This window comes from Sciurus carolinensis, chromosome 3, assembly GCF_902686445.1.
Source record: "Sciurus carolinensis chromosome 3, mSciCar1.2, whole genome shotgun sequence".
Classification (NCBI taxonomy): domain Eukaryota; kingdom Metazoa; phylum Chordata; class Mammalia; order Rodentia; family Sciuridae; genus Sciurus; species Sciurus carolinensis.
This window is the reverse complement of record NC_062215.1, coordinates 14,168,323-14,196,166: the sequence shown is the minus strand read 5'-3', so window position 1 is coordinate 14,196,166 and position 27,844 is coordinate 14,168,323. Positions and strand designations below refer to the sequence as shown.

Here is a 27,844-nt window from a genome sequence, read left to right as displayed (position 1 = left end):
TAAAAAAGCCAGCGCAAGCCAACCCACTCGCCCCACTTGGTGATGTTTACGTCTCCACAAGAGTCCCCACGCCCATAACCAAATGAAGCGAGAAGGCGGAGCCTGACATTGTCACGTGACTGCCTCATGGGGCGAGCGAACCGCACTACTTCCTCAGTTGGCGTCGGCGGAGGAACACAAATCAACAGATCTCACCGGAAGTGCCGTTCTGATGCCCCCGGGAGACGGGCCAGGGCTGCTGGGTGACCTGGCTTGCCCAGCCCGGCTCCCTGAGAACACTTTAGCGGGATTTTGCCCGCGGGGAATGGTTTCTAGAGCCCGCAAACTGCCGCTTAGGCGCGTGCTGCGAAAGGAAGTGCTCCTGTAATGACCAATCAGCGGCGAGGAGCCGTTTTAACGTCCCTCCCTCATTCACCCCTCCTTCCTCGCAGTGTGGTCCGTACCCCCTCCTGTCCGCCCCAGGTCTGCGCGGTGCGGCCCTAACGGGACGCCGTCGCCCGCGAGCCCGCCTCGAAGTCCGGCGGCGACCTGCCTCTGCGACATGTCTGGTTCAGAGGCTGGTGAGTCTCGGCCTGGAGCCCTGGTTTGTGGACTTAAGATGTCCACTATCCTGACGGCCTCGGGCGGTCCTGAACTGGGTCTGGGCTGCCGGCGAAGCTCGTGACTGCGCGGCACACGGTCGCAGTCGCGGGTTCTCCAGATGAGTGGCTCAGCCTTGCTACTTCTGGGCTTCCCGGCACTCAGACAGCGACGTGGGTTGTGAAAGGGGCCTGGTGGTAAGGCTGGTAGGACACCTGCATCCTGGCTGCCAAAGAACAGTCGGCAGGATCTTTCCCGGACTTGAATCTCTCTGGAATGTCCCGCCACTGTCTCTGTGTTCTCCGCTCTTGTATTGTGGGGACTGAGGCCAAACCTACATTTGTATTGATCTTGAGAGGCATGACACTTTTTGAGATATGTCGATGCCCCGCCAAAGTAAAGTAGCGGTGTGTGGTGTTGTTTTAGTGCCCTCTGGAGTTAGGGTTTGTCTGGCATCCCTTTTGGAAAGCGAATTGATTTGGTTGTCTAGGACGCTCTGCTCTATTCTCCAGGACAGCGTACAAAACGGTTGTCATGGTTTGGTCTGCTGCGAGAAGTGGGCATGAGGAGGGAAACAGGTGTATGGAAGATATTTGCTTCCAAAACATGCGTCCGTAACTTACTGGAGCTGCATCTAATACTAACGTGCTTTCCTTTTAATCAGCAGTAATTTCGGTGAACTAATGATTCAAGCTTTCTACATTATCTTTAGTCAAGAAATCCTTAACCTTGGTAATCCCAGCCCTGGGGGAGGGCAGGTTGTCGTACAACACCCAAAGAACTTCAACAATATTGTTAAGATGCTAGTTCTGAGTTTAGGAACAGCCTAAATTAATCCCCACCCTTTGGGCGCCAGGTAGACCCTGACTTGCACAAAATAATTGGGTAAAAACATAACTAATACTATTGGGAATTTGAAGCATCCTTCATTAATTTGTTTCTAGTAACTTGAGATTGTCATTTACAAACCTTTTTTTGTGGTATGATAGTTCTGTTTACTTATATGTTTTAAGTAAAAACACCTATTTAAGTCTTCTGTAAAATAAAAACTACTAGCAAATAAGTGAAGATTTTGGGTTGCAACAGTAAAAATTGAATTTGCATTATAGCTTTGACTACATTGAAATTGTAGCATTCTAGAAATCATCCCAATACATCTTTTCAAAAATCTTGACTAGGAGGGTCTTTGAAATTTTATAACAAATTCCTTGTTTTGTATAGAGTTCAGTGTCTTTGTTTTGTGGGTTTTTTTTTTAAATGCGTGCTTGACTTTTCCTAGTGCTAGTAGAGACTGATTTTCTCCTTTTTCCCCAACAGAGTGGGTAACTGTTGCCAATAACCTTCTTTATAAATGTCACATACACCTGAGGATACACACACTTGAAGATTGTGATTCTAATGTTTTTATTGCTCTTTATCAATCCATTTTGGGAGAAAAAGTACCAGGTAAGTTTACTGAAAAAATGGTACTAATTGTGTCTATATGATAGGCCAGAAGTTTCTAGTGCCTTTAGTTAGATCCCTTGGTATTTATAAAATTTTATTTTGTTGGTCTGCATCTTATTTTTATCCAAATATAGCATTCTTACCCTAATGAATATCTTCAGAGACCCTCTCATAATCAAATCAGTTTGATGGCCAGCCCCATTTAATCTAATCATACATAATGCTTTGTGAAAGTCATACCATTTCTGTAAATAAAATTTCAAAGTTTCTAAAATTGAGTGGAACTTGGAAATTTATTGGGTTCTGCTGCTTAGCCAGTATTACAGATAAGAATTGATGTTTATTTTATGAATCTAACTTACTAAGAAGATAGTAAATTTACATTTTAAGTTGTGATTTGCACATTTCTTTAAAAGGTGCCACATTTTGCTGTGTCCTTGGCTAAAGAGCTCAGGATTCTTATCCATAGATTCCTTTACTGCCTCTATATCTTTGTAAAGTCTCAGCCCATGTCTTGCCTTCCTCATTAGACCATTTGCATCCCCTTGAATTTTGGTGCCTCTGTATCTTCTTTTACATGGTACTTATGTAGAACATGTTTATATTATGTGTTGGGTATAATATCAACAGTTAAAATAATATTGAAAAATAAATATTCAACTGAAAAGATCCTACTTTGTATTTAGTTTACTCATAAGCCAGGTCAGAGACAAATAGGTGAAAACTTGAATCCTTATAGATGCAAAAAAAATGTGACCTTTGCCCCACAGACCTCATAGCTATTCCCAAGAGTCAAGAGGATGATGCTCACAATGTACAAGCAGTGATTGACTCATTGGCCTTGGATTACCTGCAGGTTAGCTTGTCTCACATAACAGGTTAGTATGAATTTAATTAGGTAAGTATGCATTTTAGTAAAATAACATTAGGTAGAACCTTAGACATTGTTTAATTAGCCAAATGAGGGAGCTTATAGAACAGACAAACTAAGACTAAACCAAGACAACTGATATAGTTAGGGCGACCATACATGAAAGCTTTTCAGGAGAATTTAACATTGATCTGGATCTGAAATATAGTTCACGTTATGTTTTTGATTTGTTATGTTAAAGCATACCAATACTGCATGTTTATAGCAGCTTAAAGTTAGAAACACCTACATGCCAATTAATAGGAACTGCTTTGATAAATAATAATAGTTCCAGACAGTGCAACTGCTCAGTAGATTTGAAAGATGATTGCTAATGCACAGTGTCCCATTTTAGGGGAACAATCCCCAATGTATATTGTGAGAAAAACGTAGTGGAGTTATAATGTAGAGTATGCTACAGTTTGTTAAAACAAGGGTGGAGAGAATATATATGCAGATAGAACCAATTGAGTGCAGTCAGAAAGACTCTAGAAAAATAGATTAAAAAATAATAATGATTCCCTGCAAAAAGGGGAACTTCAGGGCTATAGGAAAGGGAACCCAGATATTCACCATATTTCTCTTACATTTTTTGAATTTTGAACCATATTACATATTCAAAACCTTTTTAAAATGTAACCTGTTTTTAAGACTTTTTTCTAAAATAAAATGAATTATAGTTTGCTGTGTTCCAAAACCAAACATACAAAATATATTTAAAAATTCTTATGTTTGTTAATAGTAATGAAAAAGAATTTTTCCAGTAAATTATTTCAAACTAATGAACAGAGGGAATCCTAGGGACTTGAAACTATATTTCAGTCACAAAAAGAAGGCTTCTACTGTTGATGTATTTTTTGACATTTGTTAAAGAAGATAAATGTTAATCATGGTAGGAAATTTACATTTCTTAATATTGACAAGAACAAATTTTTGCAAAAGATACACTGTCATAAGTATTTGAGTTCATTTCTAGGGGAGTAAATGTGGTAAATCAGTTTAAAGATAATTCATTTTGAGAAATGAGCCCAGTTTCCCCTGTTTGTTTATAGTTTGGAATTGCTTTATCACCTGAATACATTGGACAGTTTCTGATATTTGTACTTTTAAAATATGCTGTAGCAAGATTATAAACATTTGTGTTTGTAGAACTTTTTATCGCGAAGTTGCCCCTGACAAACTACAGTCACCCATGAGATACTGCACGCTGCTTACCTCCTCCTATGGATTGCAGAGCAGCTTTTTACTCCTTGTGTTGTGTTTAAAGCAGTTTCTTTTCTGCCACAAAGCACTGCATTCTGGCCAGCAGTCTTAGTTGCTGGGCTGGCAGAGTTTGCTCCCCATCCTGGAAACTGAGAAGTCTTGAGTATGCCCATGGGGTACATATGTATTTTAAACCAGAAAAACACAGGGCTTAAAAACAAGATTTCACGTTCATTATTTTAAACAGAAAAAACTGTTCCAACACAGCATGTTTTTACTAGTAGTGGTGTAAAACATCAGAGTTCTGGTATAGGTCTGTTTTGCATCATAGCTAAAGTTAAGAGTGGTCAGATTTTCTCAAATATCAAATTTCTACTCTGCCTCTCCCATTCTGGTTTGAATTCATGAGCATCCACGATATCCCAAAGGGATCACCAGAGCATCACAAAGGCGTTCCATCCATATCTGATGTTGATTAGATTCCATTTTAGATGACATTAAACATGTCAAGTATCCACGCTTTTGCCAGTCCTTTTTTTTTTTTTTTTTTTTTTTAATGGAGAATAACTTTTTATTCCTTTTTCTTTTTTTTTTCTTCAAATTTTCAATTTTGATGAAACAGGTACCTATTACAATGTATGCATCTGAAGCCCACGTTTCAAAGACATAAAAGCAAATTTCAGGATTATAATACTGAAAAAGATTGACATATTGATAATCTTCCTCCTACTACTTCATAATAACTCACAAGTTGCAATTCTCCCATTAGCCACTTCTGCACACATATTTCAAGTCTTTTTCAAGATAAAGAACCATATTTAGGGACTGGGTTTGGGACTGAGTGGCAGAGTGCTTGCCTAGCATGAGCGAGGCACTAGGTTTAATCCTTAGCACCGCATACAAATAAAGGCCCATGCACAACTAAAAAAAAGATTTTTTAAAAGCCATATTTATTGTAGCATTTATATACTTATAAATTATTTAACATGTACAGAATTGTGCTCCCATTTTTATTTGACTTCTATTTTTATTTCACTGACAGTTTTTAGGTACTATTTCCTGGCCCCATTTTTCTCTAAACCCTATGGTTGGTTTTGTTTTGTTTCATTTTGTTTTATTTTGTGGTACTGGGAATTGAACCCAAGGACATTCTACCACTGAGCAACACCCCAGTCTTTTTTATTATATTTTGAATTTTGAGACAGGGTCTGCTAATTTGCCCAGACTTGCCTGAATTGAGATCCTCCTGCCTCAGTCTCCTGAGTAGCTTTGCCAATCCATTTTATTCAACATTTCAACTTAACATTTATTAATCATCTGTTAGGGGCCAGGTACTGTGCTAGGAATTGTTTAAAGACTAACTTCTAAGTGTTATGTGAATACGGTAGGAGATGAGACTGAAGAGGTTGAGGATGGGGTGAAATTAAAAAGGAATTTAGCCAGGCATGGTGGTTGTGACTCAGGAAGCTGAGGCAAGAGGAAAGAGGATCACAAGTTTGAGGACAGCTTCAGCAACTTAGCAAGACCCTGTTTCAAAATAAAAAATAAAGTACAGGGGATGTAGCTCAGTGGTAAAGCACTCCTGGTTTAAAGCCTCAGTACCAAAAAAAAAAAAAAAAAAAAAGGAGAGGATTTATAGATTAAGATTTAGAAAGGGAGCCTGGATGAGGTCTTGCACTGCTGGGGATCAAACCCCATGGATGAGATTTTAATCAGAAATATGATTCGATCTGTACAATATGAATAGAAGTTAATAGGAGAAAAGAATCATGAATTCCTAAAGAAAGTATTGAGTTTTTTGTTTTGGTATTATTCTACTACTGTTATCTTTAGAGTAAGCCAACCTGTAGAAATAGGATCCCACAATCTGAATGTGTTTTCTTCTGTCATTTTTTCCACCAGTCTGATAAAGTTCTGCTTTGCTGCTTTACTGCTTTGTATAATGGTATAAATCTTATCAGAAGATGTTTTCTTTTTTTCTTTTTTTTTTTGGTACCAGGGATTAAACCCAGGGATGCTTAACCACTGAGTCCTATCCCCAGCCTTTTTAAATGTATTTTATTTAGAGACAAGGTCTCACTGAGTTGCTTAGGCCTTGCTAAATTGCTAAGGCTGGCTTTGAACTCTCAATCCTCCTGCCTCAGCCTCCTGCTGCTGGGATTACAGCATGCACCACTGTGCCTGACAGAAGATGTTTTCTTAAACCAGTTACTTTGCTTCTTAAAAAAAGAAGGAATATACCAGTGAATTATTCAACATCATATTCAAGCTTACTATCTTTATTTTTTTGGATATAATTAAACAGCAGGAAATTGATGTTTTTAGTATTTATAATATTATTTGTTCTGAGTTTGTATTCCATATATTCTTTCAAAATGTTATATCCATTTCAAGGTTATGAGGCTTTCAAGGCAGGTGTTGTTGTGCATCACAGTGCTGGGAGGTTGAGACAGGAGGATTGTAAGATTGAGGACAGCCTGGGTAATTTAGCTAGACCCTGTCTCAAAATATCAAAAGGTCTGGGGATATAGCTCAGAGGTGAAGTTCCCCTGGGCTCAATTCCTAGTACCAAAATAAAAAACTAAAATGGATTATGAGGCTTTCATTATCTTCATTAAATTTTTAATAGTTTTATATTCTGTGTTCAGGAGAAAATATAGTGAAAGGAGACAAAGAATCTATCAGGAATCTCCTAGAAATATTTGATGGATTGCTGGAGTATCTTACAGAACACATCAGTGAAACATCTCATGAGAAAAGTAAGTTTAAGAATGGAGGGGCTGGGGATCAGAGTTCTGGTAGAGTGTATACTTAGTGTGGATGAGGCTCTGGGTTCGAACCCCCAGCACCAAAAAAGAAAGCAAGAAGAGTGGAAATTTGTTTTGGTCTACAACTGTGTTACATCCCTTTTGCCTTTTATCTCTTTGGTTATTTTTCTTAGGAAGCAGAATCACCAATACAATATGCCGGAAAAAGTTAATTGTACATTTGTAATTGTTTCTGTTTCAGGTGGTTGGAAACTGTATCATCAACTCCTTTGTTAGTTTGGATTGTTACTTATAAATAACTTTAAAGCTAATCTATAATGGGAAGCTAAATTTCTGCCTGAATTGTTTATTGTTCTATTATTGCATAAATTTCTTATTCAAAAATTTCCTATGTCAGAATCACCTTTTTATTATTACAAATCTGGATGTTACTAAAACATTAGCAGGAAGAATTTGTGCATCTCTGCCCATGCTGATATTTCGTGATGGCCAGCTTTTTTTTTTTTTTTCCCTTTTCCTTCTTCATTCCTTCCTTTCTTAATTTGCTTTTTTTGAGACAGATCCTTGTAAGTTGCCAGGCTGTCTTCCAACTTGTGATCCTCCTGCCTCAGCCTCTTGAGCAGCTGGGATTATAGGCATGCACCACTGCATCTGGCTACCAATCTGAATATATATATTTTTCTTTTTGGTATCAGAGATTGAACCCAGGAGCACTAAGCCACATCCTTGGCTCTCCCCACCCCACTCCACACCCCCAGGCTGGCTTTGAACTTGCAGTCTTCCTGCCTCAGCCTTCTGAGCTACTGGAATTACAGGCATGCACCACCATTCCCAGCTGAATATTTATTTTACTCTTTACTCTTCAAGTCCCCACATTATAAAAAATTGTTGTGTGAGGTTTCTGTTTTAGGAAGATCAGTATTGCCTTATTTTTATCTAAAAGAGTTATGGTTATTTAAACTCAATCAGCAATACTTAAGGACTGTTTATCATCTTTAATAAATAAACCTCATATCTAGGAATTTATTCTAAGGAAATAATACAGAAAAAATTAGGTACTTGAAAGTCTTAAGTATATTGATATTTATCATTGCACAGAAAACCTGTATCTTAAGAGTTGGATGTGAATAATACTGTTGATCTTGGATGGAATAATATATAATCTGTTCTTATGTTACATATGTACCCCAAAAATTATCATCAGCACAGTAATTAACATAAAATTTAATACAAGTTACAAAAAAATTTGGGTGGGCTCATCTTCCCTAATTCTGCCATGATGGACAGAACCATGCTGTAATTATAACATTTGAAATTAATCTTAAAGTCTTTAGTTAGAGATACTTCCCTACCTTTAACCAATTTATGCTAAAACAATTTAGAAGCCAGAGGGAAGATTGAAAAGTATACTTTGGAAATTTATTTTTCTTAAAGTTCTAAAATTTTGGGTGTAGTTATGTGTTAAATGCTAATCTGGGTACTTTGGGAGGATTCAAAGCTGTATATCATTGATTTTTTTTCAAAACAAAAATAACACCTGATTTTAAGTCAGGGAGACAGCCTTAAATACATAAAATAGAAATGAAAGAGGGGAGTTAGAGGAGAGTACTGAAAGTGAATAACGTGGAATTCACCTAATTCAAGGTTACCAGTAGGTATTTGGATGCTCTGTATCCCTTGACTTTTTAGCAGCAAAATTAAGAGACAGAAAACTACCTTCAAGTAAGTTGAAATTAATTTAAAGTGTTGTAAAGGCAGCGACAGTTTTTACAATTCAGTACTTGATTGCAGGAAGAGGTGGGAAGATAGTGCCTGGTTGATAGAGCGGTGGGGATGGAGGGAGGAAGACATGCTCTCATGTGAGTCTGGTGGTAACGAAAGGCTGAGGGATACTACCTCCCAGAAAGGTTGGTATTATGTGGTGAGCTGAGCTGTGATAGGTGGAAGTTGCTAAGTTGGACCTCCCTCAGTGACAGTTGGACAGTGTTTTCTAAGATTTGAGTCTCACTTAGGCAGGTCCAAAATATACTTAATTGGCAGTATTATCTAGAGCTGATCAGATTCTTCAAATGCCACTTAACAAAATAGAAAGCAAATCTTTGCTAGCATTAGTTTTAACAGCAGTGCAGGGCAACTTCTGCCTGGGACCTGAGTTAGCATTTTCATTTACCATTGAAGAATGAGGGATTTGAAGGAAAACCATGGGTGTTCTACCCCTCACTGTCTGAGAAACTCTCCAAACTTGTTTTCTCATATGAAAGTTGTTGTAAAGGTCAAATAAGGAGATATGTTGAGCACAGAGCCTAGCTCAGAGTAAATGCACAGTGTTGACCGATGTTATTAAAATGTTGCTTGGTGAATACAGAAATAGAAAATAATGAGGTGGATGTTCGAACAGGAAATGTCTAGAATTTGGGCATGGGAATATCCAGAGAGGTAAATCTGAATTAGGTTTTACCCACAATAGCTCCTGAAATCATGGCCCTAGTGAATTAGTGCTACTGGCGAACATGTGTATTCATTGGGTATTTGGGGTTGGAGAAAAGTGAGTGATCATAAGGAAAATTTCATCTAAACCATGATATGGTCTGAATCTCACCTAAGGCATGGTTGTCTTGGAACTTGAATTAGGTAGATAGAATCATGTTTTTCCTGCTATCTTTATTGATTACCTCAGATATCCCTTACAGATGGAGAAGTGTAAAGAATGATAAGTGAACCTACCCCTAGCCTCACTTAAAAAAGAAAATATTATTATATACATGGTAGGCCTTGCTTTGAAAGCAACATGCTTCTTGTTTCTTTGTTACTCAAGTAACTCATTGTAGGTGATTTGATTTTTTTAATTTCACTGTCATGGGAGCCTAGGTTACCAGGATGGGTTGGGGGTTGTCTCACTGTACTTACCTCTTCTGGCCTCATTAAAAAAAAAAAAAAAAAAAAAAAAAAGTGGTATTAACTTAGGTTTTTTTTGTTTGTGTGTGTGTTGTTGTTTTTAATCTGTTTAAAACAGGTGAAACTGAACAGTATTTTAAAGAATCCCACCAAGGAGAACCTTTGGAAGAGCTAGAAAGCACTAAGGAGTCCAAATCATCATGGAAGAGAGTTTCTTTTGGGAGGTATCCCACAATGTCTGTGTATTTCATTAAAACAAATTATGTTTTCTCATCTACTGATAATTAAAATGCACATAATATACCAGAATGGTACCAAAAAAACTAATGTTAACATTTTACAAACTTCTATTTTTTTTTTACCTTTTAGAGGGAGTTTTAAGAACATGAGCTACATATAATACTAATTCTCAGTCTTTATTACCTACTCAGTTTTCATTTGTCCCTTGATCATGAAAGGATTATCATTTTTCCCTTGTTCATCCACCTTGCAGGAAACTTGGAAAGTACAGAGATATTCCTTAACAGCAGAAAATAAGATGAAATCTATCATTTAAAACTAAGTACTGCTATTAACATTTTGTTATATTTTAGTCCTTTATACTTTTTTTTTCTTTTTTGGATTAAGTCATACTGTCTCTATCATTTTATTTCTTGTATTTTTTAAAATTGAACATCAAGTATTTTCCCAAGTATTCATAATATTTTTTTCCCCAGTTCTTAGTATTGAACCCAGGGCATAATGCATGCTAGACTTCTTATTTTGGAACACATCTTGCTAAGTTGCCTAGGATGACCCTGAACTTGATATCTTCCTGCCTTTAGAATAGCTGGGATTATAATGACTATATATCATATGATTCATGTAGGTATATCATAGTTTACTAATCCATTCTTCTAATATGGAGGTTTGTTATGATGATGATGATTATGATGATGACGACGACAACAATGATTATAAAAAAGCAAGCTGGGCAAGATTTTGTAAATTTGAGGCCTGCCTGGGCAATTTAGTAAGACCCCGTCTCAAAATAAAAAGGGCTGAGGATGTAGCTTAGTGGGTAGAGTGACCCTAGGTTTAACTCCTTTACTGGGAGAGACAAAAAAAAAAAAAAAAGCCTTTTTTATTCTCCCTTCCTCTCATGTCTTTAGGCTAAATTCAGAATAGAAGAGTATGAATGTTTTAAGGCTATTAATAAAAGTTGCCAAGTTGTTTTTCAAGAAGGCCATTACTAAATTACATCCTCCAGCAGCATGAAAGAGCAGGTACTTCATGAGCCATTTTCATTGACCAATTAATTATCAGTTTTAAAATTTATGCTACTCTCATAGACAAAACATATTGTTGTTACAGATTTGATTGTACTTCTTGCTAACTAAAAGTTGAATGTGATGCTGTTATTTTCTTTTAAATATTTAAATTTTGATTTTTTATGGAGTATGTCATGGTTTGAAAAACATAGGCAATACCTTTTTTAGATAAAGTACACTGTGAAAAATGTCTCAAAGGAGACCCATCACCAGGTAAAATTCTTGATTTTACATTTCATTATATTTTTTAAAACAAGTGCAAAAGTGAGACAATTCAAGGATACTTAGTGCAAAATTAATGCTCTACCACACTCCCTCCACTTCTATACCCTTAGATTCACCCATGTCTGCTGTTTTTTGTATTCTGTCAATTTAATTCTTGACAATTTATACACAGTTCTTTCACTATATATCTGTCAACACAAAACAAGCAGCAAAGAAGTGATAAGTACTAAAAGGAAGATCATACAATATTGTTTGTTTTGAACATCTCAGGGCCTCAGGCATGCTCAGCAAGTCCCTTACTGCTGAGTTACTTAGCCGGCTCTGGTTTTTTTTCAGTTTTTCTGCACCTAGCAAATGAGCATTCTGAATACCTGCAGTCTGGAAGTTGGAAGCAGGAGGGCCTTCTATGGTCAGGCTGGGCCCTGAGTGAGTGAGAATTTCTTTCAGGTGCTCCTCCTCACCTGAGGCTCTGGGCCCCTCTTGGGATGAAGATGAAGCAGAATCCACTGGTGAAATAATTAGACTTGGAGACACAGCACACACCTTTTCTCTAAGAAGTAATGGTGAATATTTAACCTTTAAATATCAGTTATTATTTGGTATACAATTATAACAATGTGAAGAGTTATGCTCTTTAAAATTGAGAAGAATAAAGCCCTGATTGAACCTCAGCATTGAAATTCCAGAATAACACCATTATGCATTAAATATGAATAGTTGTCTGAAATCACAGGCAAGTGGGAGTCACAAGCAGATGGGCACATAAGATCAAGGCAAATCAGTGGGTGCGAGGTTGTAATGTAATTTGTGGGACCTGATATCCTAAGAAGAGAATTCTGGATGTGTCTTTACAATCTAGTCACACTTCTGGAGTACTCCTTAATTATAGTTTCCCAAATTGGACTTTTTCCATCATTTCAACTAACAAGTTCATACTCCCAGTAGCAAATTTCCTCCCAGGTTTTCGGTCACATTTCCAATAATCTGCTTACACAGAGTAGAACTGAATATCTCTCATCCCCAGTTTAAGGCCCTCCAACCATCCTACCCACCTTGCATGCCATGTTCATCTTTGACGTATATTGTTCCATCTGCTGGGATGCTCTTTCTTCCTGTTCTTGACAAACTCACTCTCCATAGCCCAACCTCCCCTACCTGCCTCAGTCTGTTGAAACTGTATTCTCTCTTCCTTTCTGTAACACCATTCCCACATTGCTTGATGATTTATAGTTATGTAAACTGTGAATTCCTGGGAAAGTGGCCATCATACCCATTTAGCAAATACTTGGTGCCTTTCCTATACTAGGCAATGGTGAGAGAGTTGGGAACAAAACAGACACAAATCCCTGCCTTTATGGAGCTTACATTCTACCTCTGAAAGCTGCTGATAAATAAGTAAGATATATAGTAAAATTATTCTTGTTCATCATAGTTTTTCAAAACTTAGGAAAACACTGATCCACCATAAATATTTTTGAATGGAAGGACAAGAATGCTACTGTGTAATTAGGTACTTAAAATTGTGAATCAGACTCTCATCCAGACTTTGCTACTGGCTGTGTGACTTTGGACATGGTGCTTATCTTTTCTGAGCCCCGTTTTTTCACATTTGAAATAAGAGAATTGGATTAAACCACCTCTAAAGTCCCTGTAAGCACTAGTACCCTAATTCCAAGGAGTAGACGCTGCACTCCCAAGAAATTTTGTTCAAAGACCTAAGTCTGAACATCGTAGTAGACCAAAGATGTGTGCTTGTCATCAATAGAGGCAAAGTAATGGAATGATCAAAGTCAAGTGTACTTAATACAAAAATGTTTCTTGAAGGAAGTCAGATAGATTGATAGTGGAGGGAATGAATGGTGATTTTAGAAATGGGTTCTCTGATATTAAGTGCCATGTAAATTAAGTACAGCAGTAAAAGATGAGTCAAGCATCTCTAATCCAAAAATCTGAAGTATTGCAAAATCCAAAACTCTAGGAGCCACTGACATGGCATCGCAAGTGGAAAATTCTACACATGACTTCATATAACCGATCACAGTCAAAATGCCAGAATACTAGAAATAGTTTATAAAATTACCTTCAGCTGTGTATATGAAACATAAATGAGTTGGTTCCCATCCCAAAGATCTTACTATGTATATGCAAATATTCCAAAATCCAAACCACTTCTCATCCCAAGCATTTTGAAAAGGGAACTCAACCTGTACTTGTTTTCAAATTACAGAGAGCAGAATTTGGTTTAATGTAATAAAGGAGAAAAGGTCGAAAGGGAGGCCTCGCACTGATAATTGAGATTAATTTGATGAAAGGGCTTATGGCAGCTCCCTTTTTCTTTAAGATGTCAGACAAATATCATACACATTCACAGGCATCTAATTTAGGTTTCAATTTCTGAACTGTAACTCTTTGATTATGGTACTAGCCACAACCCCTAATTCATTTAATATCTATACCTAGAGATGCCTGCATAACAATCAGCATTTCTACAACTCTAGCACCTATTTTTCTAAAGCAGAGTAATAAAACATTGAGTAAGTTGTGTAAGTGATCCTGGACTATAGAACTGCCTCTTACTATGTGATAGTTATTAAAAATAATTGATATTATTTAACCAACTTTGTTCTGTCAACATTATTTTATTCCTCTTGGCATTTAGTATAATATTTAGCAAATACTTTGATAGGTAAAAAAATTCATCTTTATTTTCTTTCCTAGGTGCTCAAAGTCCTGTTCACAAGCAGTCTAAAAGAATGTCACCCTCACCAAGTGCAAAACCACACAGAGATGTGTTAAATCCTCCCTCATCTAGTTTTCTAGTCAAGAATAGGACATCCTTCATTGAAGATAGTGAGTCATGTGTTGGTTCATTAGACTATTCCTGCGTTGAGAGACAGTTCATTGCCCTGGATATTTGCCATTAGTCTTTTTACTTAATTGCACTATATAAGAATCTTTTTGGTTTTACAATTTTATTTATAATTTGTTCTCTTAATTGTGAGCTCTAATTTCTGCTTAATATGGTCTGGCCATGTATTTTTGCTTCTACTATTTTATTATCTAAGTTATCTTCTCAGAATATTTGGGGGTTTTAGTTTTTTTTTTTTTCTTTAAAGGACAATAGTCTGATTCGTTTGTATATCAGTTGATGATCTTCAACTTATAAATAACAGAATATAGTAATAGTATATGAATATAGTAATAGTAATGAAAGAATATAGTAACTTGAAAAATATTCTCATTCCTACTTAATACAAAATTTTTATATGGTAGTATTACATAAAATCATTGTTAACGACTAACTGGTTTTCCAACAGGTGGATGAGCCATAATTTACATAGCCATTCTTTAAACTATTAGGTTGCTTCTAATTTTTCATTATTTTTATTTCTTTAGGGATTGAACCCAGAAGTTCTTTACCACTGAGCTATATCCCCACTCCATTATTTTTTGAAACAGGGTCTCACTAAGTTGCCGAGGCTGGCCTCAAATTTGTGAACCTCTTGCCTGAGCCTCCCAAGTTGCTGGAATTACAGGTGTACATCACCTTGCCCAGCTCATTATTTTAAAATAACTTTCAGGATCGATTTTTATGCTAAATAAGATTATGTTCATTCTCATTTAATTAAATTTCTGCTTGTTGGCTAAGGATGCATCACTTTACTTTTTATGTATTTTTAATGAAGTTTAAGAGATTTATTAGTGTGTGTGTGAATGTGTTTGTATAGTTGTAGGTATATGCAAAATAATTTATGTCTTAGAATTTTATCCTTGATCCATGTTAATTTGTCCTGCCAGCGGAAACCCCTTCTATGAGTACAGTTCCAAGCGCTAGAAAGCTAGGGGAGCCTATCAGAGCCGCTATTCCTTTACATCCACCCTACCACCCTTCAGAGCCTCGAGCACCCTGCCCTATAGGAAAAGAATACCTGCGTTCAAGTCACTGCTCCCCTGCCATGAATTCATCTGGAGAGCACACAGCATTTTCTGTAAGTGGAAAAATTTGCTTCCATTTGGTTAGAAAGCCCATATTTTAAAAAAATTATGTATCATACTGGGGATCAAACCCCAGGGCCTTGCTTATGCTAGGCAAGTGTTCTTCTACCACTGAGCTCGTCCCCAACACTAGAAGCCTGTCTACTTAGAGGTCTCTTGTTAGAATGACAGTCAAGCATATTGCACTGACCAAAGCATTGTGCTTCTTAAAATTTACTTCCACATACCCCTGCATGTTCTTGTTATAGGAAGGTTGGAATAAGATAAATGTATAAAAAGGGAAATAAGAAACAACACATACGGAATTTTTGTTTATTTTTGCCAGGCAGTTTTGGGTATTTTACAGGAATTTAATAATTTATTCTTCCAAACATTTCTGGAGAAATCACTATATTTTCCATGGAATCTAATGTAGAGAGGTCAGTATCTGGTCTGAGGTTATACAACAATTGTTAGAGGCAAGATTTGAACTCATGTATTCTGACTTCAGAACACATGTTGTGTATCCCTAATTAAATACTTGAAAACCTTTAAAATATCAGAAAATGTGAAAAAGCAAATTGCCACTGGGCAAAGTGGTGCATGCCTACAATCTCAGCTATTCAGGAAGCTGAGCTTGACAAGTTTCAAGGCCAGCCTGTGTAATTTAGTGAGACCCTGTCTCTAAATAAAAAGGTCTGAAATGTTCTCAATGGTAGAGCACCCCTAGGTTCAATGCCCACTACTGCTTTAAAAAAAAAAAAAAAAAAAAGTGACTATTCATCCATATTTCTATTATCTAGCATGAACACTTATTAATATCTTTGACTTTTACTCTTCTCTTTGGCGGGGGGTGGGAGGGAGTTCCTTTTAAATAAAAAAATTCTCTTAGTCTGTCCATATGTCCATATCTTCCTAGAAAGAACAGGCAGATATGTGCCAGGGTAAATTTGTAAACAATGACACATTCAATTCTCATTATTAAAAAGTTCAAGCAGTGCAGAAAAGGTACAAAGATGAAATAAGCATCATTAGCATTAGGTGACCATCATTTTAAACATTCTCTGTGTTTGTTTAGATAGGACAGATTGAAAAAAGAGAGAAAGAGGGTGGACAGATTAAAAAAAAGAGAGAAAGAGGTCATAAGATAATGGTTACCTTTGGGGAAGTCTTGCTGGGGATGGTGTAAGGGCTTCTGAGTTATTGGTAATCTGTTTCTTCACCTCGGTGGCAGTGAATGGGAATATTCATTTTGAAATAATTCACTGAGCTGGACATTTAAATTTCATTTTAAAAATATTTTTAAATTTGATTAAATATATTGCTATTTACTAAACTGTACTAAATTTAATAGAAGAAAAGGATTCTGAAGTGAATTTGAGGATATCATTAAATACCAAATAATGTTTATCACAAATATTTTCTAAGATTCCCTCTAGGAGACAGGTGTATAGTTCAGTGGTAGAGTGTATACTTAGCATGCTCAAGGCCCTGGGTTTAATCTGTAGCACCAAAACAAACAAGCAAAAATAGATTCCCTCTAAGGTTAAAATATTGAAAATGTTGGGTTTATATTTATATTCTGAGAAGTTTCATGATTGTTTTAAGTGTTTCACTTTTGGACAGTTCTAGTTGATTTCTCAATAGATGAGATAAAATTTGTGATTTGATCATTTTTTAATTGTCTAGTTGTAGCCATTACCTCTGAAATTCATGTTTAAGAACCCCTCACCTGCCTTTATATTAGAATGGCATTCTAAGTCACACTGTTTCTCTGAGCAGAAATGATAGACATAGCTCTACCCCTTTGACATTGAGTGTCAATATGGTATTTTGACAAATGCATTTAAAAATAAACATGGAAATTGAAGAACGTAGCTTTATGTCACAGATTCACCCTTGCCCACCCTCAAAAGGGTTCTGCATGTCTTCTTTGTTAACTTTTTCAAATTAACTTTGTTCTATGTTAATAGGAACCAGATGATAAAGATATCTTAACTTCCAAGGTGCCTGATAGTGAACAGGAAACCTATCCAACTCAGGTCCCCAGCCCCAGGGCAAGGAAGATTCCCAAGGGAAAAAGGTAACATTACTCCAGGCTTCCATGTTTATAGTCTGTTTGCAAATGGTGAAAAGTGAAGGGTACACTCTACAAATTTAGCTGTGGAAACCAGCATGAAATATGTATTAAAGCATGTATTATATGGTTATTTTGAACTAAGTAATGTATAACTGGCTACTTAAATATGTCACATGGTCACTTTCATTATAGAAATGAAAATAGAGCTGCAGTCTCATCATGGGATTCACCCCAGAGGTCAAGAAAGAGGTTAACAGAACAAGAACTACATGCAGTGTCAGAGAAACTCTCTCAACGGCTCTCTGAACTAGATTGGGCAAGTTTTGTTTTTTAATCTATAATTACTATGGGTAGTAAGCATTTCAGTGATCTTCGAGAGGAAGGTGAAAGCTAAAACGTAGGTATTAGAAAATCAGTTGTGTCTGTCTTAACTGTAAAAATGTTCCAAAAGTCAAGCAGGTAAGACATGAACAAAGATCTCTTAGCCTTTCTTGATGTAACCAAGTATGACACAGATTTATCCAAATCGTATTGGCTTCTGATGAAAACGGAATCATTTAATGTACATGATAATGTTAAACCATTTATCTTTAATTTCCCTTTGTCAATAAAGATGGATTTGATATAAAATTGGATGGATCACTGATTCCCACAAAATGCAATGAGACAACATTGAATTAATTAAACCCTATTTGACTTACTATAAAGTTTACTGAAACTGACTAGTCATTAGTATTGATACCAACCTTTTAAAAGCTAAAGATGTATAAGCATCTGAAAACTTGTTGTTATTAACTATCAGAGGAAACTTTAAATGTCTGCTCTCTACTTCTAATTTACATTTTGCTGAAATCAATGAAAGATGTTGAAAAAAATTTTCTCAATAGATGTTAAGAAGTGCTCTGGGTGATCGAATTAAAGACAAGACTAAGCGTGAAGAAGATATTGGAAACAAAGAGATGGAAAATGGAAATGAGGAGACACTGTCTCAGCATAGTGACAGCATCATGGAATATGAGCCAAAGAAGCTAAGACCAGGTACTCACTCAGAGGGACCTAGAATGGTGGTGTCCCTGTGAATTACTTAGGTAGTTCTCTGTGTTTTTGATATTTCCAGAAACCCAGAGTGCTGGGGACTCGAACCCGGGCCTCCAACATGAGAGGCTGGCACTCTACGAGATGTGCTATATGGCCTGCACTTCTCTATGTTTTTAATGACTTTCTCATTTTAAAAATTTCAGAAATATACAAAAGGATCAAAAATAAGAGCAAACTGAAGTTAGTAGTGTTTCCTCTTACCACTTTTTTTTTTTTTTTTGGTTTTGGTTTTTGGTACTAGGCATTGAACCCAGGGACACTCTATCATTGAGCTACCAACCCTCTTTATTTTTTTGATACAGGGTCTCTTAAGTTGCCAGGGCTGGCCTTGAACTTGCATTCCTCCTGCCTCAGCTTGGGGATTACAGGGGTGTGCCACCAGGTTGGGTTTATGACTATTTTCATACTTTGACAGTTTATATATTACTTGTCTGAATATACTATTGTCTTATGTTCTTTAAAAATTTACATAGGGATGGAAATACAGCTCAGTGGTAGAGCTCTTGTCTAGCATGCATGAGGCCCTGGATTTGATTCCCCATCTCCCTCAAAAAACAAAAATTTAAAAAAATTTACACAGATACTCTATATATCATTCTGCAGTCTGCTTTTTTTGTGTTAACATCGTGTTGGAAATCTATTTTGATACTTAAAGGTCCAGCTAATTCATTTTAGCTGCTGTATAACTAAGTTCACACAATGTATCCCACTGGTATGAGTATATATGTCACTATTCATTAGGGAAGAATCTGCACTGCTTAGACGATGCTTTCCCATGTTGCTTATAAGCATTCTACTTTGTAAGTATTCATAAGCTATGTATAAGTGTTTTCATCTCCTCCTTAGGACCTTGATGGAAAAGGATGCAGAACACAACCCAGATAATTTACCTTTTCTCCCTCCTCATTGCCAAGAGCACTTTCCATAGGACTTTGTGTATAACAAGCATTCCACATGTTGAATTCAAACCAAAATTGAATATACAACCTAAATGCTTGAGACAGTTCACATTTGTGTTCATTTGTCTGTTAACCTGGTGTGACTAAATACAAATTAGTTATAAAAAAGAACACATTTAGCACATTCACTCATTCTTCTCTTGGGTTTGGTGAGAACCAACTAATTGGTTTCCAGCTTAATATTTCTGGCTGTCAGGAACTAATGGTAAATGGCCTTTCTGTTTTGCAGGATTTCCCAAGCACAAAAAGCCGCCTTATAGATCCCATTCACTTTCTCCATCTCCAGTTAACAAACACAAACAGTTCCAGATAGAGAGAAGGAGGCAGCGTAAGCCAAAAGAAACAGATATCCGCCAGTTTCAAGCAAAGGTATTTCCCCATTCCTTGATTGTTGTTGTGTAGCAGGCCATTTCCCCTCAGCCAGATGCTACCATTAAATTAGCATACCATTGATAAAGATCTAAAATACACTTAATATGCTTTGAGTTGAGTGGATGATAGGGAATTATGTGATATAGTTTATGTCCATCGTAAGGAGCATAAAATTACTCATGAAATTCTCAAGAAAATTAGCTCATTGTTTCAATGGATTAAGAAAGAGTATGAGTTGGTATTTTTGGAGAGAACTTGAGAGATGAAGGGAAGTTGAGGTGGATTAAACATGATTGGTCACTTTAATTACATGGTGGGTCATTGATCAGAATGAGAATGTAGCCTTTAGAGGAGGTGGTTGGGCTCCAAGAAGGAGACTGGTATGATTAAGATTGCTGAGGAGGACTTTCTGCTGAAGAACAGGGATTCTGAAATGTTCATAAATGTAGGACACTTAGTTGTTTGCTGTAGTAGGTTTCATAATCTCTTCCCTCCCTCTTTTTTTTTGGAGGGGGGCACTACCGGGGATTGAACCCAAGACCTCACAGAAATGAGGTAAATGCTCTACTACTGAACACTTTTTAATTTTATTTTGAGACAGGGTCTCACTAAGTTGCCCAGTCCTCCTGAGTAGCTGGAATTACAGGTATATACTACCACACTTTCTCTTTTTGTGGTACTGGGGCCTGAACCCAGTGGCACTCTACCACTGAGCTACATTCCCAGCCCTTTTTAATTTTTTTTTGAAACAGGAACTCACTAAGTTTTTTAGATTGGTTTTGAGCTTGAGATCCTCCTACCTCAGCCTCCTGAGTAGCTAGGACTACAGGCATTTGCCACAGTGCCCAGTTGTATTTATAATAGTGAAGACTAAATTTAATTGAAGTGTCTTATAGTAGTTATATTCAGTATGTTATTCAGCATGTAACTTCCATTTAGGGAGTATCAAAATAATTACAAAACCTGTGGGAACAAAAAAAATGCATCATATAAAATTTCATTTTATGCCCCAATTACATATCTTTAAAAACAATATGCAAGGAACTGTTTTAAAAAAGGTGGGAGGAACTGAGCTTGATATTTTGGGGGTGAATGGTTTCCTAGGTGAATTGTTATATATATATATATATATATATATATATTTTTTTTTTTTTTTTGGTGGTGGTTCTGGGATTTGAACCCAGTGCCTTGTGTTTGCGAGGCAAGCACTCTACCAACTGAGCTATATCCCCAACCCCCATGTATATGTTTTTAACAACTATAATATTATATAACTTTTCCCCCTTTAGGCATTAACTGAAGCATTTGAAAGGGAACTAAGAAGAAATAAAATTCAGGAGAATATTGGACCTCAAAGGATAAATGAGGAGGAGGAGGAAACAGTGGGTAAAAAGTCTCCACTATAATAAAAGCACTTGATAAGATCAGTGGGAAGTACTAATTTTTTTTTTTTTTTTTTTTTTTTAAAGAAAGAAAAAGGATCAACAGGGCCTTAATCATTAGCTCTTTAGGAAAAGGCAGGATTTCATTTCATAATGTAGGATTTTTTTTTCCTTATTCATGGGGTAGTCAAGTTGCTAAATTACAGAAAGACATGTTACCAGAGAAAGCTACTGTTTTCCTTCTGCCTAAAATTTGCATTAGTTTTTAAGGGTTTCTACTTCCTAGTAAACCAGGGAGTTAAAAAATGGCATAGGCTGACCAAGTAAATGGGGAGTAAGAGAAGACAGAGAAGCCCAGTTGCTTTATTGGATGGGAGAAAACCAAAGCATGTTTAATGCCTTTCAAAAGGTTAATACAGAAACTAAGTAAAAGCATGGAGAAAAGCTTATATTAAAATGTTACTGAATAAAGTAGGTTATGAAGTACAATATGGTCACAACTAAACATAATACATAGTTGCTTGGGAATTTTTTTAATTCACGTAGGAAAAGTTGTGAAAGAAACAAGCATATCCAAAGCATTAACAGTGGTTATATTTAGAGTGTGGGATGAGGTGACTAAAACTTGAAAAATTCCAAGGGATACCAGGGACCAAAAGATGTCTTTACCTTAGAATAAATGAATATTAACCAGATTTTTAGAAATTTAGAAGAAAAGTGGGTTGTCTAGGGATTGGTTAGCTATTTTTGTCAATATAGAATGCTTAAGGTGATGTATGAAAGAGTTATACTTCTCTTACTTCCATTCTGTTCTATATCTGCTTTGAAGGGAAAAATATACAGAGAAGCCATTCATACAAGAACTCCAAAACGTAATCAGTCCTGGAAGATTTACTCCAGAAAATCCATAACTCCAAGTCCAAGAGGTGGCTTCCTAAAGCCACATAAAGCAGCTCCAAGTAAGAACCAAAAATTGTACTTCATGGAAAACTGGCCACCTTTGAAAGTATGCACTTCACACCAAGGACAGCTTTAAAAACTAACATCCCACCAGTTATCAGCAGAAAGTTCCTTCTTTTATCACTGCCATGTGACTGGTTTTCTGTAGAGAGAGCTAAAACTCTTTAAGAATTGCCTTAGGCCTGTATAGTGGCACCAAGAGAAAGCCAGGGCTACTGCTTGCAGCTCCAGCTTGAGCCTCACTCTGGTTGCCTTTTTTTGTTTTTGTTGCTGGGAAGTTGGTAGAATGCAGGGGATGCTTGAAGGCAAGCAGATGGCCTGTCCTGCCTCTGTATGTTGATAGTTATACAATACTAACATTGATACTTAGTGCCTTTTTATTTTTTGTGAGTGAATGTTGAATCTTTTTTGGGGGGGGGGGGGGCGGGGGGTGCTGGGGATTGAACACAGGGCCTTGTATTCGTGAGGCAAGCACTCTACCAACTGAGCTATCTCCCCAGCCCCTAAGAGTCTTGTTACAAGCAAACAAGGTCATGTGGAATGTCCGATTTTTAACTATTCCCCAAAGACTGCTGGCCTTCCAGCTACATCCCATTAAACAGTTTTTCTTGTAAGCACATGCCTGCCAGGAGGGCTGAGGAGTCTTCTGTTTTAACACTTAGGAAGCATCCACCTACAGGTGCTGAGGCAGCTGCAGCTAAACAGTTAGTATGGACTTCTCAGGCCCAGCATGTCATCCTAAGAATGTTGAGCTATCCTCATTCCTAACAAGTAGTTGGCTTACTCTGATCAGAGAAGGAATGCAAAAGTGATAAGTACATTTAGAATGACCTTTTTTCAGGATCATCATATCAATTAGATAAGATTTGGTCTACCAGGAAGATGGGGTAAGAGTTCTTATTGGCAAGTCTCCCAGATTAAGAGCATCTCGTTTGTCCCTGCAGTGAAAGTAAATGAACACAGTCTCTTGCCCCTAATGCTGGAGCAGTTTCCATTTCTCTATGTTTCTGGCCCAACACTAAGCAAAATGTGGAAACAACAAATTGCACAGGTTGAACAGCTCAACAAAGAGGTACATGGGGAGAGCCGATCAAAGAAGAAACTCCAGGATGAAGTAAGTTACCATCAACTTGAAGTGTAGGAATATAAACCAGAAAGGCGAAGAGCTTGTACTTGAACATCACTATTAACTTGCCTTGTATCCTCCTTACAGATAGAAGAAGCCCTGAGGAGGCATGATCTCCTCACTTCCCTTGTCAAGAAAGAATATGAACATAACAAGAGACTGGTATGTCAAGAACAAGTTGGGCATTCTAATTTTGAACTTAGAAAAGTTATATTCATTTCCTTTTATCTGTATAGCGGGGCAGCACAGACTCTTCTAACACTTGGCCTGCAGAAGCAGTTAAAGCTTTATCCAAAATTGATGAGGGAGAAATGCTATAGAAATGTTATATACAATTTTTTTTTTTTTTTCTAGTGCTGGGAATTGAACCCAGGGGTACTCTACCACTGAGCTACCTCCCCAGTGCTTTTTAGTTTTCATTTTGAGACAGGGTCTCACTGAGTTGCTTAGGATCTCGAAGAGTTGCTAAAGCTGGCTTTGAACTTGCCATCCCTTCCTCAGCCTCCTGAGGTTCTGGGATTTATAGGTGTGCACCATCATATCCAGCTTTAGTGCTGTATACTTTATATCCAGTTTCATTTAGCCTTTATAGTAACAAATTTGAAATGTTTTCTATGAAATGTAAAACCTGATTCTTTTAGATGGTAACTTGCTCTGGGGGCCGAGGGGTGCAGCTGAGATTGTGATGCAGTTCTTTCTCTCCCTCCACAGCCCCTTCTAGGTGTAGTTTATTGCTTTTTGCCCTCCCATCTTTCTCTGTTCCCATGTAGAGAGCTGAAGTGGTTTTCCATCTTCCATTTTAATTTTGATTTTTTTTCTTTTTTTTTGGTACTAGGAATTGAACCCAGGGGTGCTTTACCACTAGACTAGTCCTTTTTGTTTTTTGAGACAGGGTCTCACTAAGTTGAAAAGGCTGGCCTTGAACTTAATCAACTTCCTGCCTCAACTTCCTAAGTTGCTAAGTTCCTAAGTTGTGCCACCATGCCCAGCTGCTTCCATTGTAATTTGGATTGGGATTCATACTTGGCACAACATAGTCCCTTTTAAGTATAGTGAAGGAAGAGGTCAGAGGTCAGTCTGCCAAAGGAAGCGATTTTAAAACCTTTGATTGGGGGGCTAGGAATTTAGCTCAGTGGTAGAGCGCTTGCCTAGAACACACAGGCCCTGGGATAGATCTAAGCCCTGACAAAAATAAAGGGGGAGAAAAACACCTTTGGTTGAATGTATAGTTGAGATAAGCCATTAGAACTATTATCCTAAACAGTTCACAATGCTACCTAAGAACTGCTTAGGTTGCTTGGAATGGGAGAAAACAATATCTGAACATTTGAGTTGGAGGCTTTGGGCACAGGACCTCATTTCATCCTAACTGTTTTGATATTGTCTGATTTCCTAGTTTGAGCCTAGTTTGACAACTCAAGCTTGAAAGTCCAGGTTGCCATTTTTCTTGCTCTTGTTAAGTTGGCATTGACTGTGACTTAAGTGACCCCTAGTGGAGTGAGGAGGTGAGACCCTCAAATTTGGGGGTGCTCAGGTCCTGGCTGCTCTCTGCATGATTGAGGCTTGTTAGTGTTGCATTTCAGATCAAGGTGATGAAGCTGCAAAGGCTGAGGGCTTCTGGGAGCTGATGGTCTTCCACACACTGTCCAGGTTACAGGGCCACTGTTCCTGCATGGCTGCCTTTCTGCTCAAAGGCATGAGGGACTGTGGGGGGATAAGAAAGCTCGTATCTGCCTTCCTCTTACCCTTATGTCCTTTTCTCCTTTCCCAGCAAGACTTCAAGGACTGCATTTATAGACAGAGGTTGACCCAATCGAAAATAAAAGAAAATCGTCAGCAAATTATTCGTGCCCGAAAGTATTATGATGATTATAGAGTTCAGTTGCGTGCAAAAATGATGAGAATGAGAACCCGAGAAGAAATGGTAAGTATGCTCTTTCTGTCCAGCCCTGTTAAGGTGAATTTTGTCTGTTACATTTTAGGACTTTCTTTGTTGTAATTCTTGCCTCAGTTTAAATCTGAAATCCAAGCCAGGCATGGTGGCACACGCCTATAATCCCAGTGACCGAGGAGGCGGAGGCAAGAAAATCACAAGTTCAAAACCATCCTCAGCAACTTAGCAAGACCCTGTCTCAAAATGAAAATAAAAAGGGCAGGGGATATACTCAGTGGTTCAATCCCAGTACCAAAAAAAAAAAAAAGGAGGGAGAACACGTGGCATACCCAAACCCTCTGAACAGTTTTCTTTTCCAAAGCTCCGCAAATGCTAACCACCTAACATTGTGCAGCACGATGCAGGGCAGCATGTTCTGCTCTGGGGTTCCTGCCTTATACAAATGGCTGCTTGAGAGTTCTTTTCTGTGATAAGTAAGAAGATGTTGAACACTGTTAATCAAATACATATCAAAACGATATACCACTAACACAAGAATGGGAAAACAAAAGACGAGTTGATAAGAATGAGAAGTCAGAACTCCCATGCGGGCTAGTGAGGTTGTAAATGTATGATTGCTTTGGAAAACAATTTGGCAGGTCCTCAAGAAGACCATAAAGAGTTAATATGACCCAGTAATTTCATCCCTAGATATGAACCTGCATACAAACATGTACATGCATATTCCTAGCAGCATTATTTCTAATAGCCAGAAAGGGGAAATAGCTAATATGTCCATCAGCTGATGAATGGATGAACAAAATGTATATTCACATAGTATAATACTTGAGAAAAAGGAATGAAGTACTGATACATACTATAATATAGATAAAACTTGAAAACATAAAGCTCAGTGAAAGAAGTGTCCAGAATAGGTAAATCCATAGAGACAGAAAGTAGATTAAGGGTGCCAGCTAAAAGAGGGGAGCATGGGGAATGACTGCCAACAGAGATGGGGTTTCTTTCTGGGGTGATGAAAATGTTCTGAAACTAGTTGTAATAGTGGCAGTTCTGAATTATCAAAACCTACCAAAGTGTACATTTTTAAGAGGGAGGGTTAGTTTATTGGTATGTGAATAATATCCTAATAAAGCTGCTATTTTAAAAAATCTGAGAAAAATATTATTGGTATTTACCTGTAGTTGAGCAAAATGATATTCCTAAATGAATACATCTTTATCATCAAATGACAGATATTTAAGAAACTGTTTGAGGAAGGTTTACAAATTCAGAAACAAAGATTACAAGACCTGAGAAACTATGCCAAAGAAAAGCGAGATGAAGAAAAGAGACAGCATCAGAATGAACTAGACTCAATGGAGAACTACTATAAGGACCAGGTGAGCTCACTGTCACTCTTAGTAGAATGTGCTGGATCCTGCCACCTGTGTCAAAAGTTGGCTTGTATACCAACAAGAAACCTCCATTAATTCAGAACTTTGCAGCACTATATAGATTACAGTAACTCCATTTTCAAGACAAATTTAAAATAAAATAAGCTAGTGCTTGGCCATACTATATAATATATATTGCTTTTTTTCATTAAGAAAAGATCTTAAGCCTGCGAACATTTGTATAAGAATTTCTACATTTAGACTACAAACATTTTTTTTTTTTCTTCCCTCTAACAGTTTTCATTGCTGGCAGAAGCCATATCACAGGAACGTCAGGAACTCAAAGCCCGAGAGAAATTCCAGGCTCAGGTAATAATTAACAGGTCAGAAATTTTGTAGGAAATAGAAAACTGTATTGTACCTTTTTAGGGAATGGAGAAAATGCTAATAAGATGAGCCATCTGCAGTCCAAGATATTTATCCTGTGAGTTTAACTTTACTCATTCAGGTCTCTGTAAGAGCTGATGCTCAATTATAAAATTGTTGGAGGAGCTTAAAGATGGAGAGATACTAAAAATAGATAAGGGCCTGGATAAATGTTTTGAGTAGCCGGATGACATGAATTCTCTTTTAGACATTACATAAGGTGAAGAGGGAGCTGAGATCTAAGATGGAGAAGGAAATTCAGCAACTACAGAACATGATAACGCAGAATGACGATGATGCTTTCTTCCGGGAACTGGAAGCTGAGCGCTTCAGAGCTCGGCTGCAGCTGGCTTCTTTTCAGTACAGTCGAAATCCCTTCTCACGGGGTCAGACCTCATAGGTGAGGTTTCTGGAGGCCTTTACCAGGACAGAGCTAGAACTGAGCCAGTAAACAGTCTGAAACAGAAGAATTTTTTAAATGCCTTATCTGTGTATTCATTCCAATACTCATAATTTTTTTTAAAAAATAAAAGTGTTTTCTTTATAAAGCTTATTGCTTTTCTCTCTCTCTTTTTGGGTACTGGGGATTGAATCCAGAGGCAGTTTACCATTAAGCAGCATTCCCAGCCCTTTTCATTTTTTATTTGAAGACAGGGTCTCATTAAGTCACTAAGATGCTTTAGAGCCAAAGTTGCAGAGGCTGGCTTCAAACCTGGCATCCTCCTGCCTCAGCCTCCTGAGTCTGTTGATTACAGTCATGTGCCACCACACCCAGCTTACTTTTGAATTTGACTTCAACCTGGAAAGGGGAAATAAAGGCACACATTCTTCATCACTCAGATTTGTGCTAAAGCAATTATTCT

The 27,844-nt window shown here is 37.4% G+C and overlaps 1 protein-coding gene across 2 annotated transcripts; it reads left to right on the top strand.

Moving 5' to 3' along the window:
• The first annotated feature begins 150 nt into the window (after positions 1-150).
• Positions 151-27,534, top strand: Cep95 (centrosomal protein 95). Of its 2 annotated transcripts, none has more exons than XM_047543321.1 (20): positions 151-560; positions 1,897-2,025; positions 2,796-2,903; positions 6,787-6,897; positions 9,920-10,025; positions 11,784-11,893; positions 14,055-14,186; positions 15,135-15,325; positions 17,285-17,394; positions 17,584-17,707; positions 18,279-18,429; positions 19,678-19,817; positions 21,110-21,202; positions 22,032-22,161; positions 23,107-23,276; positions 23,376-23,450; positions 25,060-25,212; positions 26,415-26,561; positions 26,853-26,924; positions 27,190-27,534. In XM_047543321.1, exons 1-20 carry the CDS (start codon positions 542-544, stop codon positions 27,379-27,381), a joined length of 2,463 nt encoding a protein of 820 aa, XP_047399277.1. In that variant the 5' UTR covers positions 151-541; the 3' UTR covers positions 27,382-27,534. The 2 variants fall into 2 exon arrangements, with proteins under 2 accessions (XP_047399277.1, XP_047399276.1); XM_047543320.1 differs by having other exon boundaries at positions 11,784-11,899.
• The last annotated feature ends 310 nt before the right edge of the window (positions 27,535-27,844 follow it).

Excerpts from the sequence above, each read along its gene's own strand:
- Cep95 (XM_047543320.1), top strand. Across the intron at positions 17,708-18,278 it reads GGCTCTCTGAACTAGATTGG|ATGTTAAGAAGTGCTCTGGG; the intron begins GCAAGTTTTGTT and ends TTTTCTCAATAG. Across the intron at positions 26,925-27,189 it reads GAGAGAAATTCCAGGCTCAG|ACATTACATAAGGTGAAGAG; the intron begins GTAATAATTAAC and ends ATTCTCTTTTAG.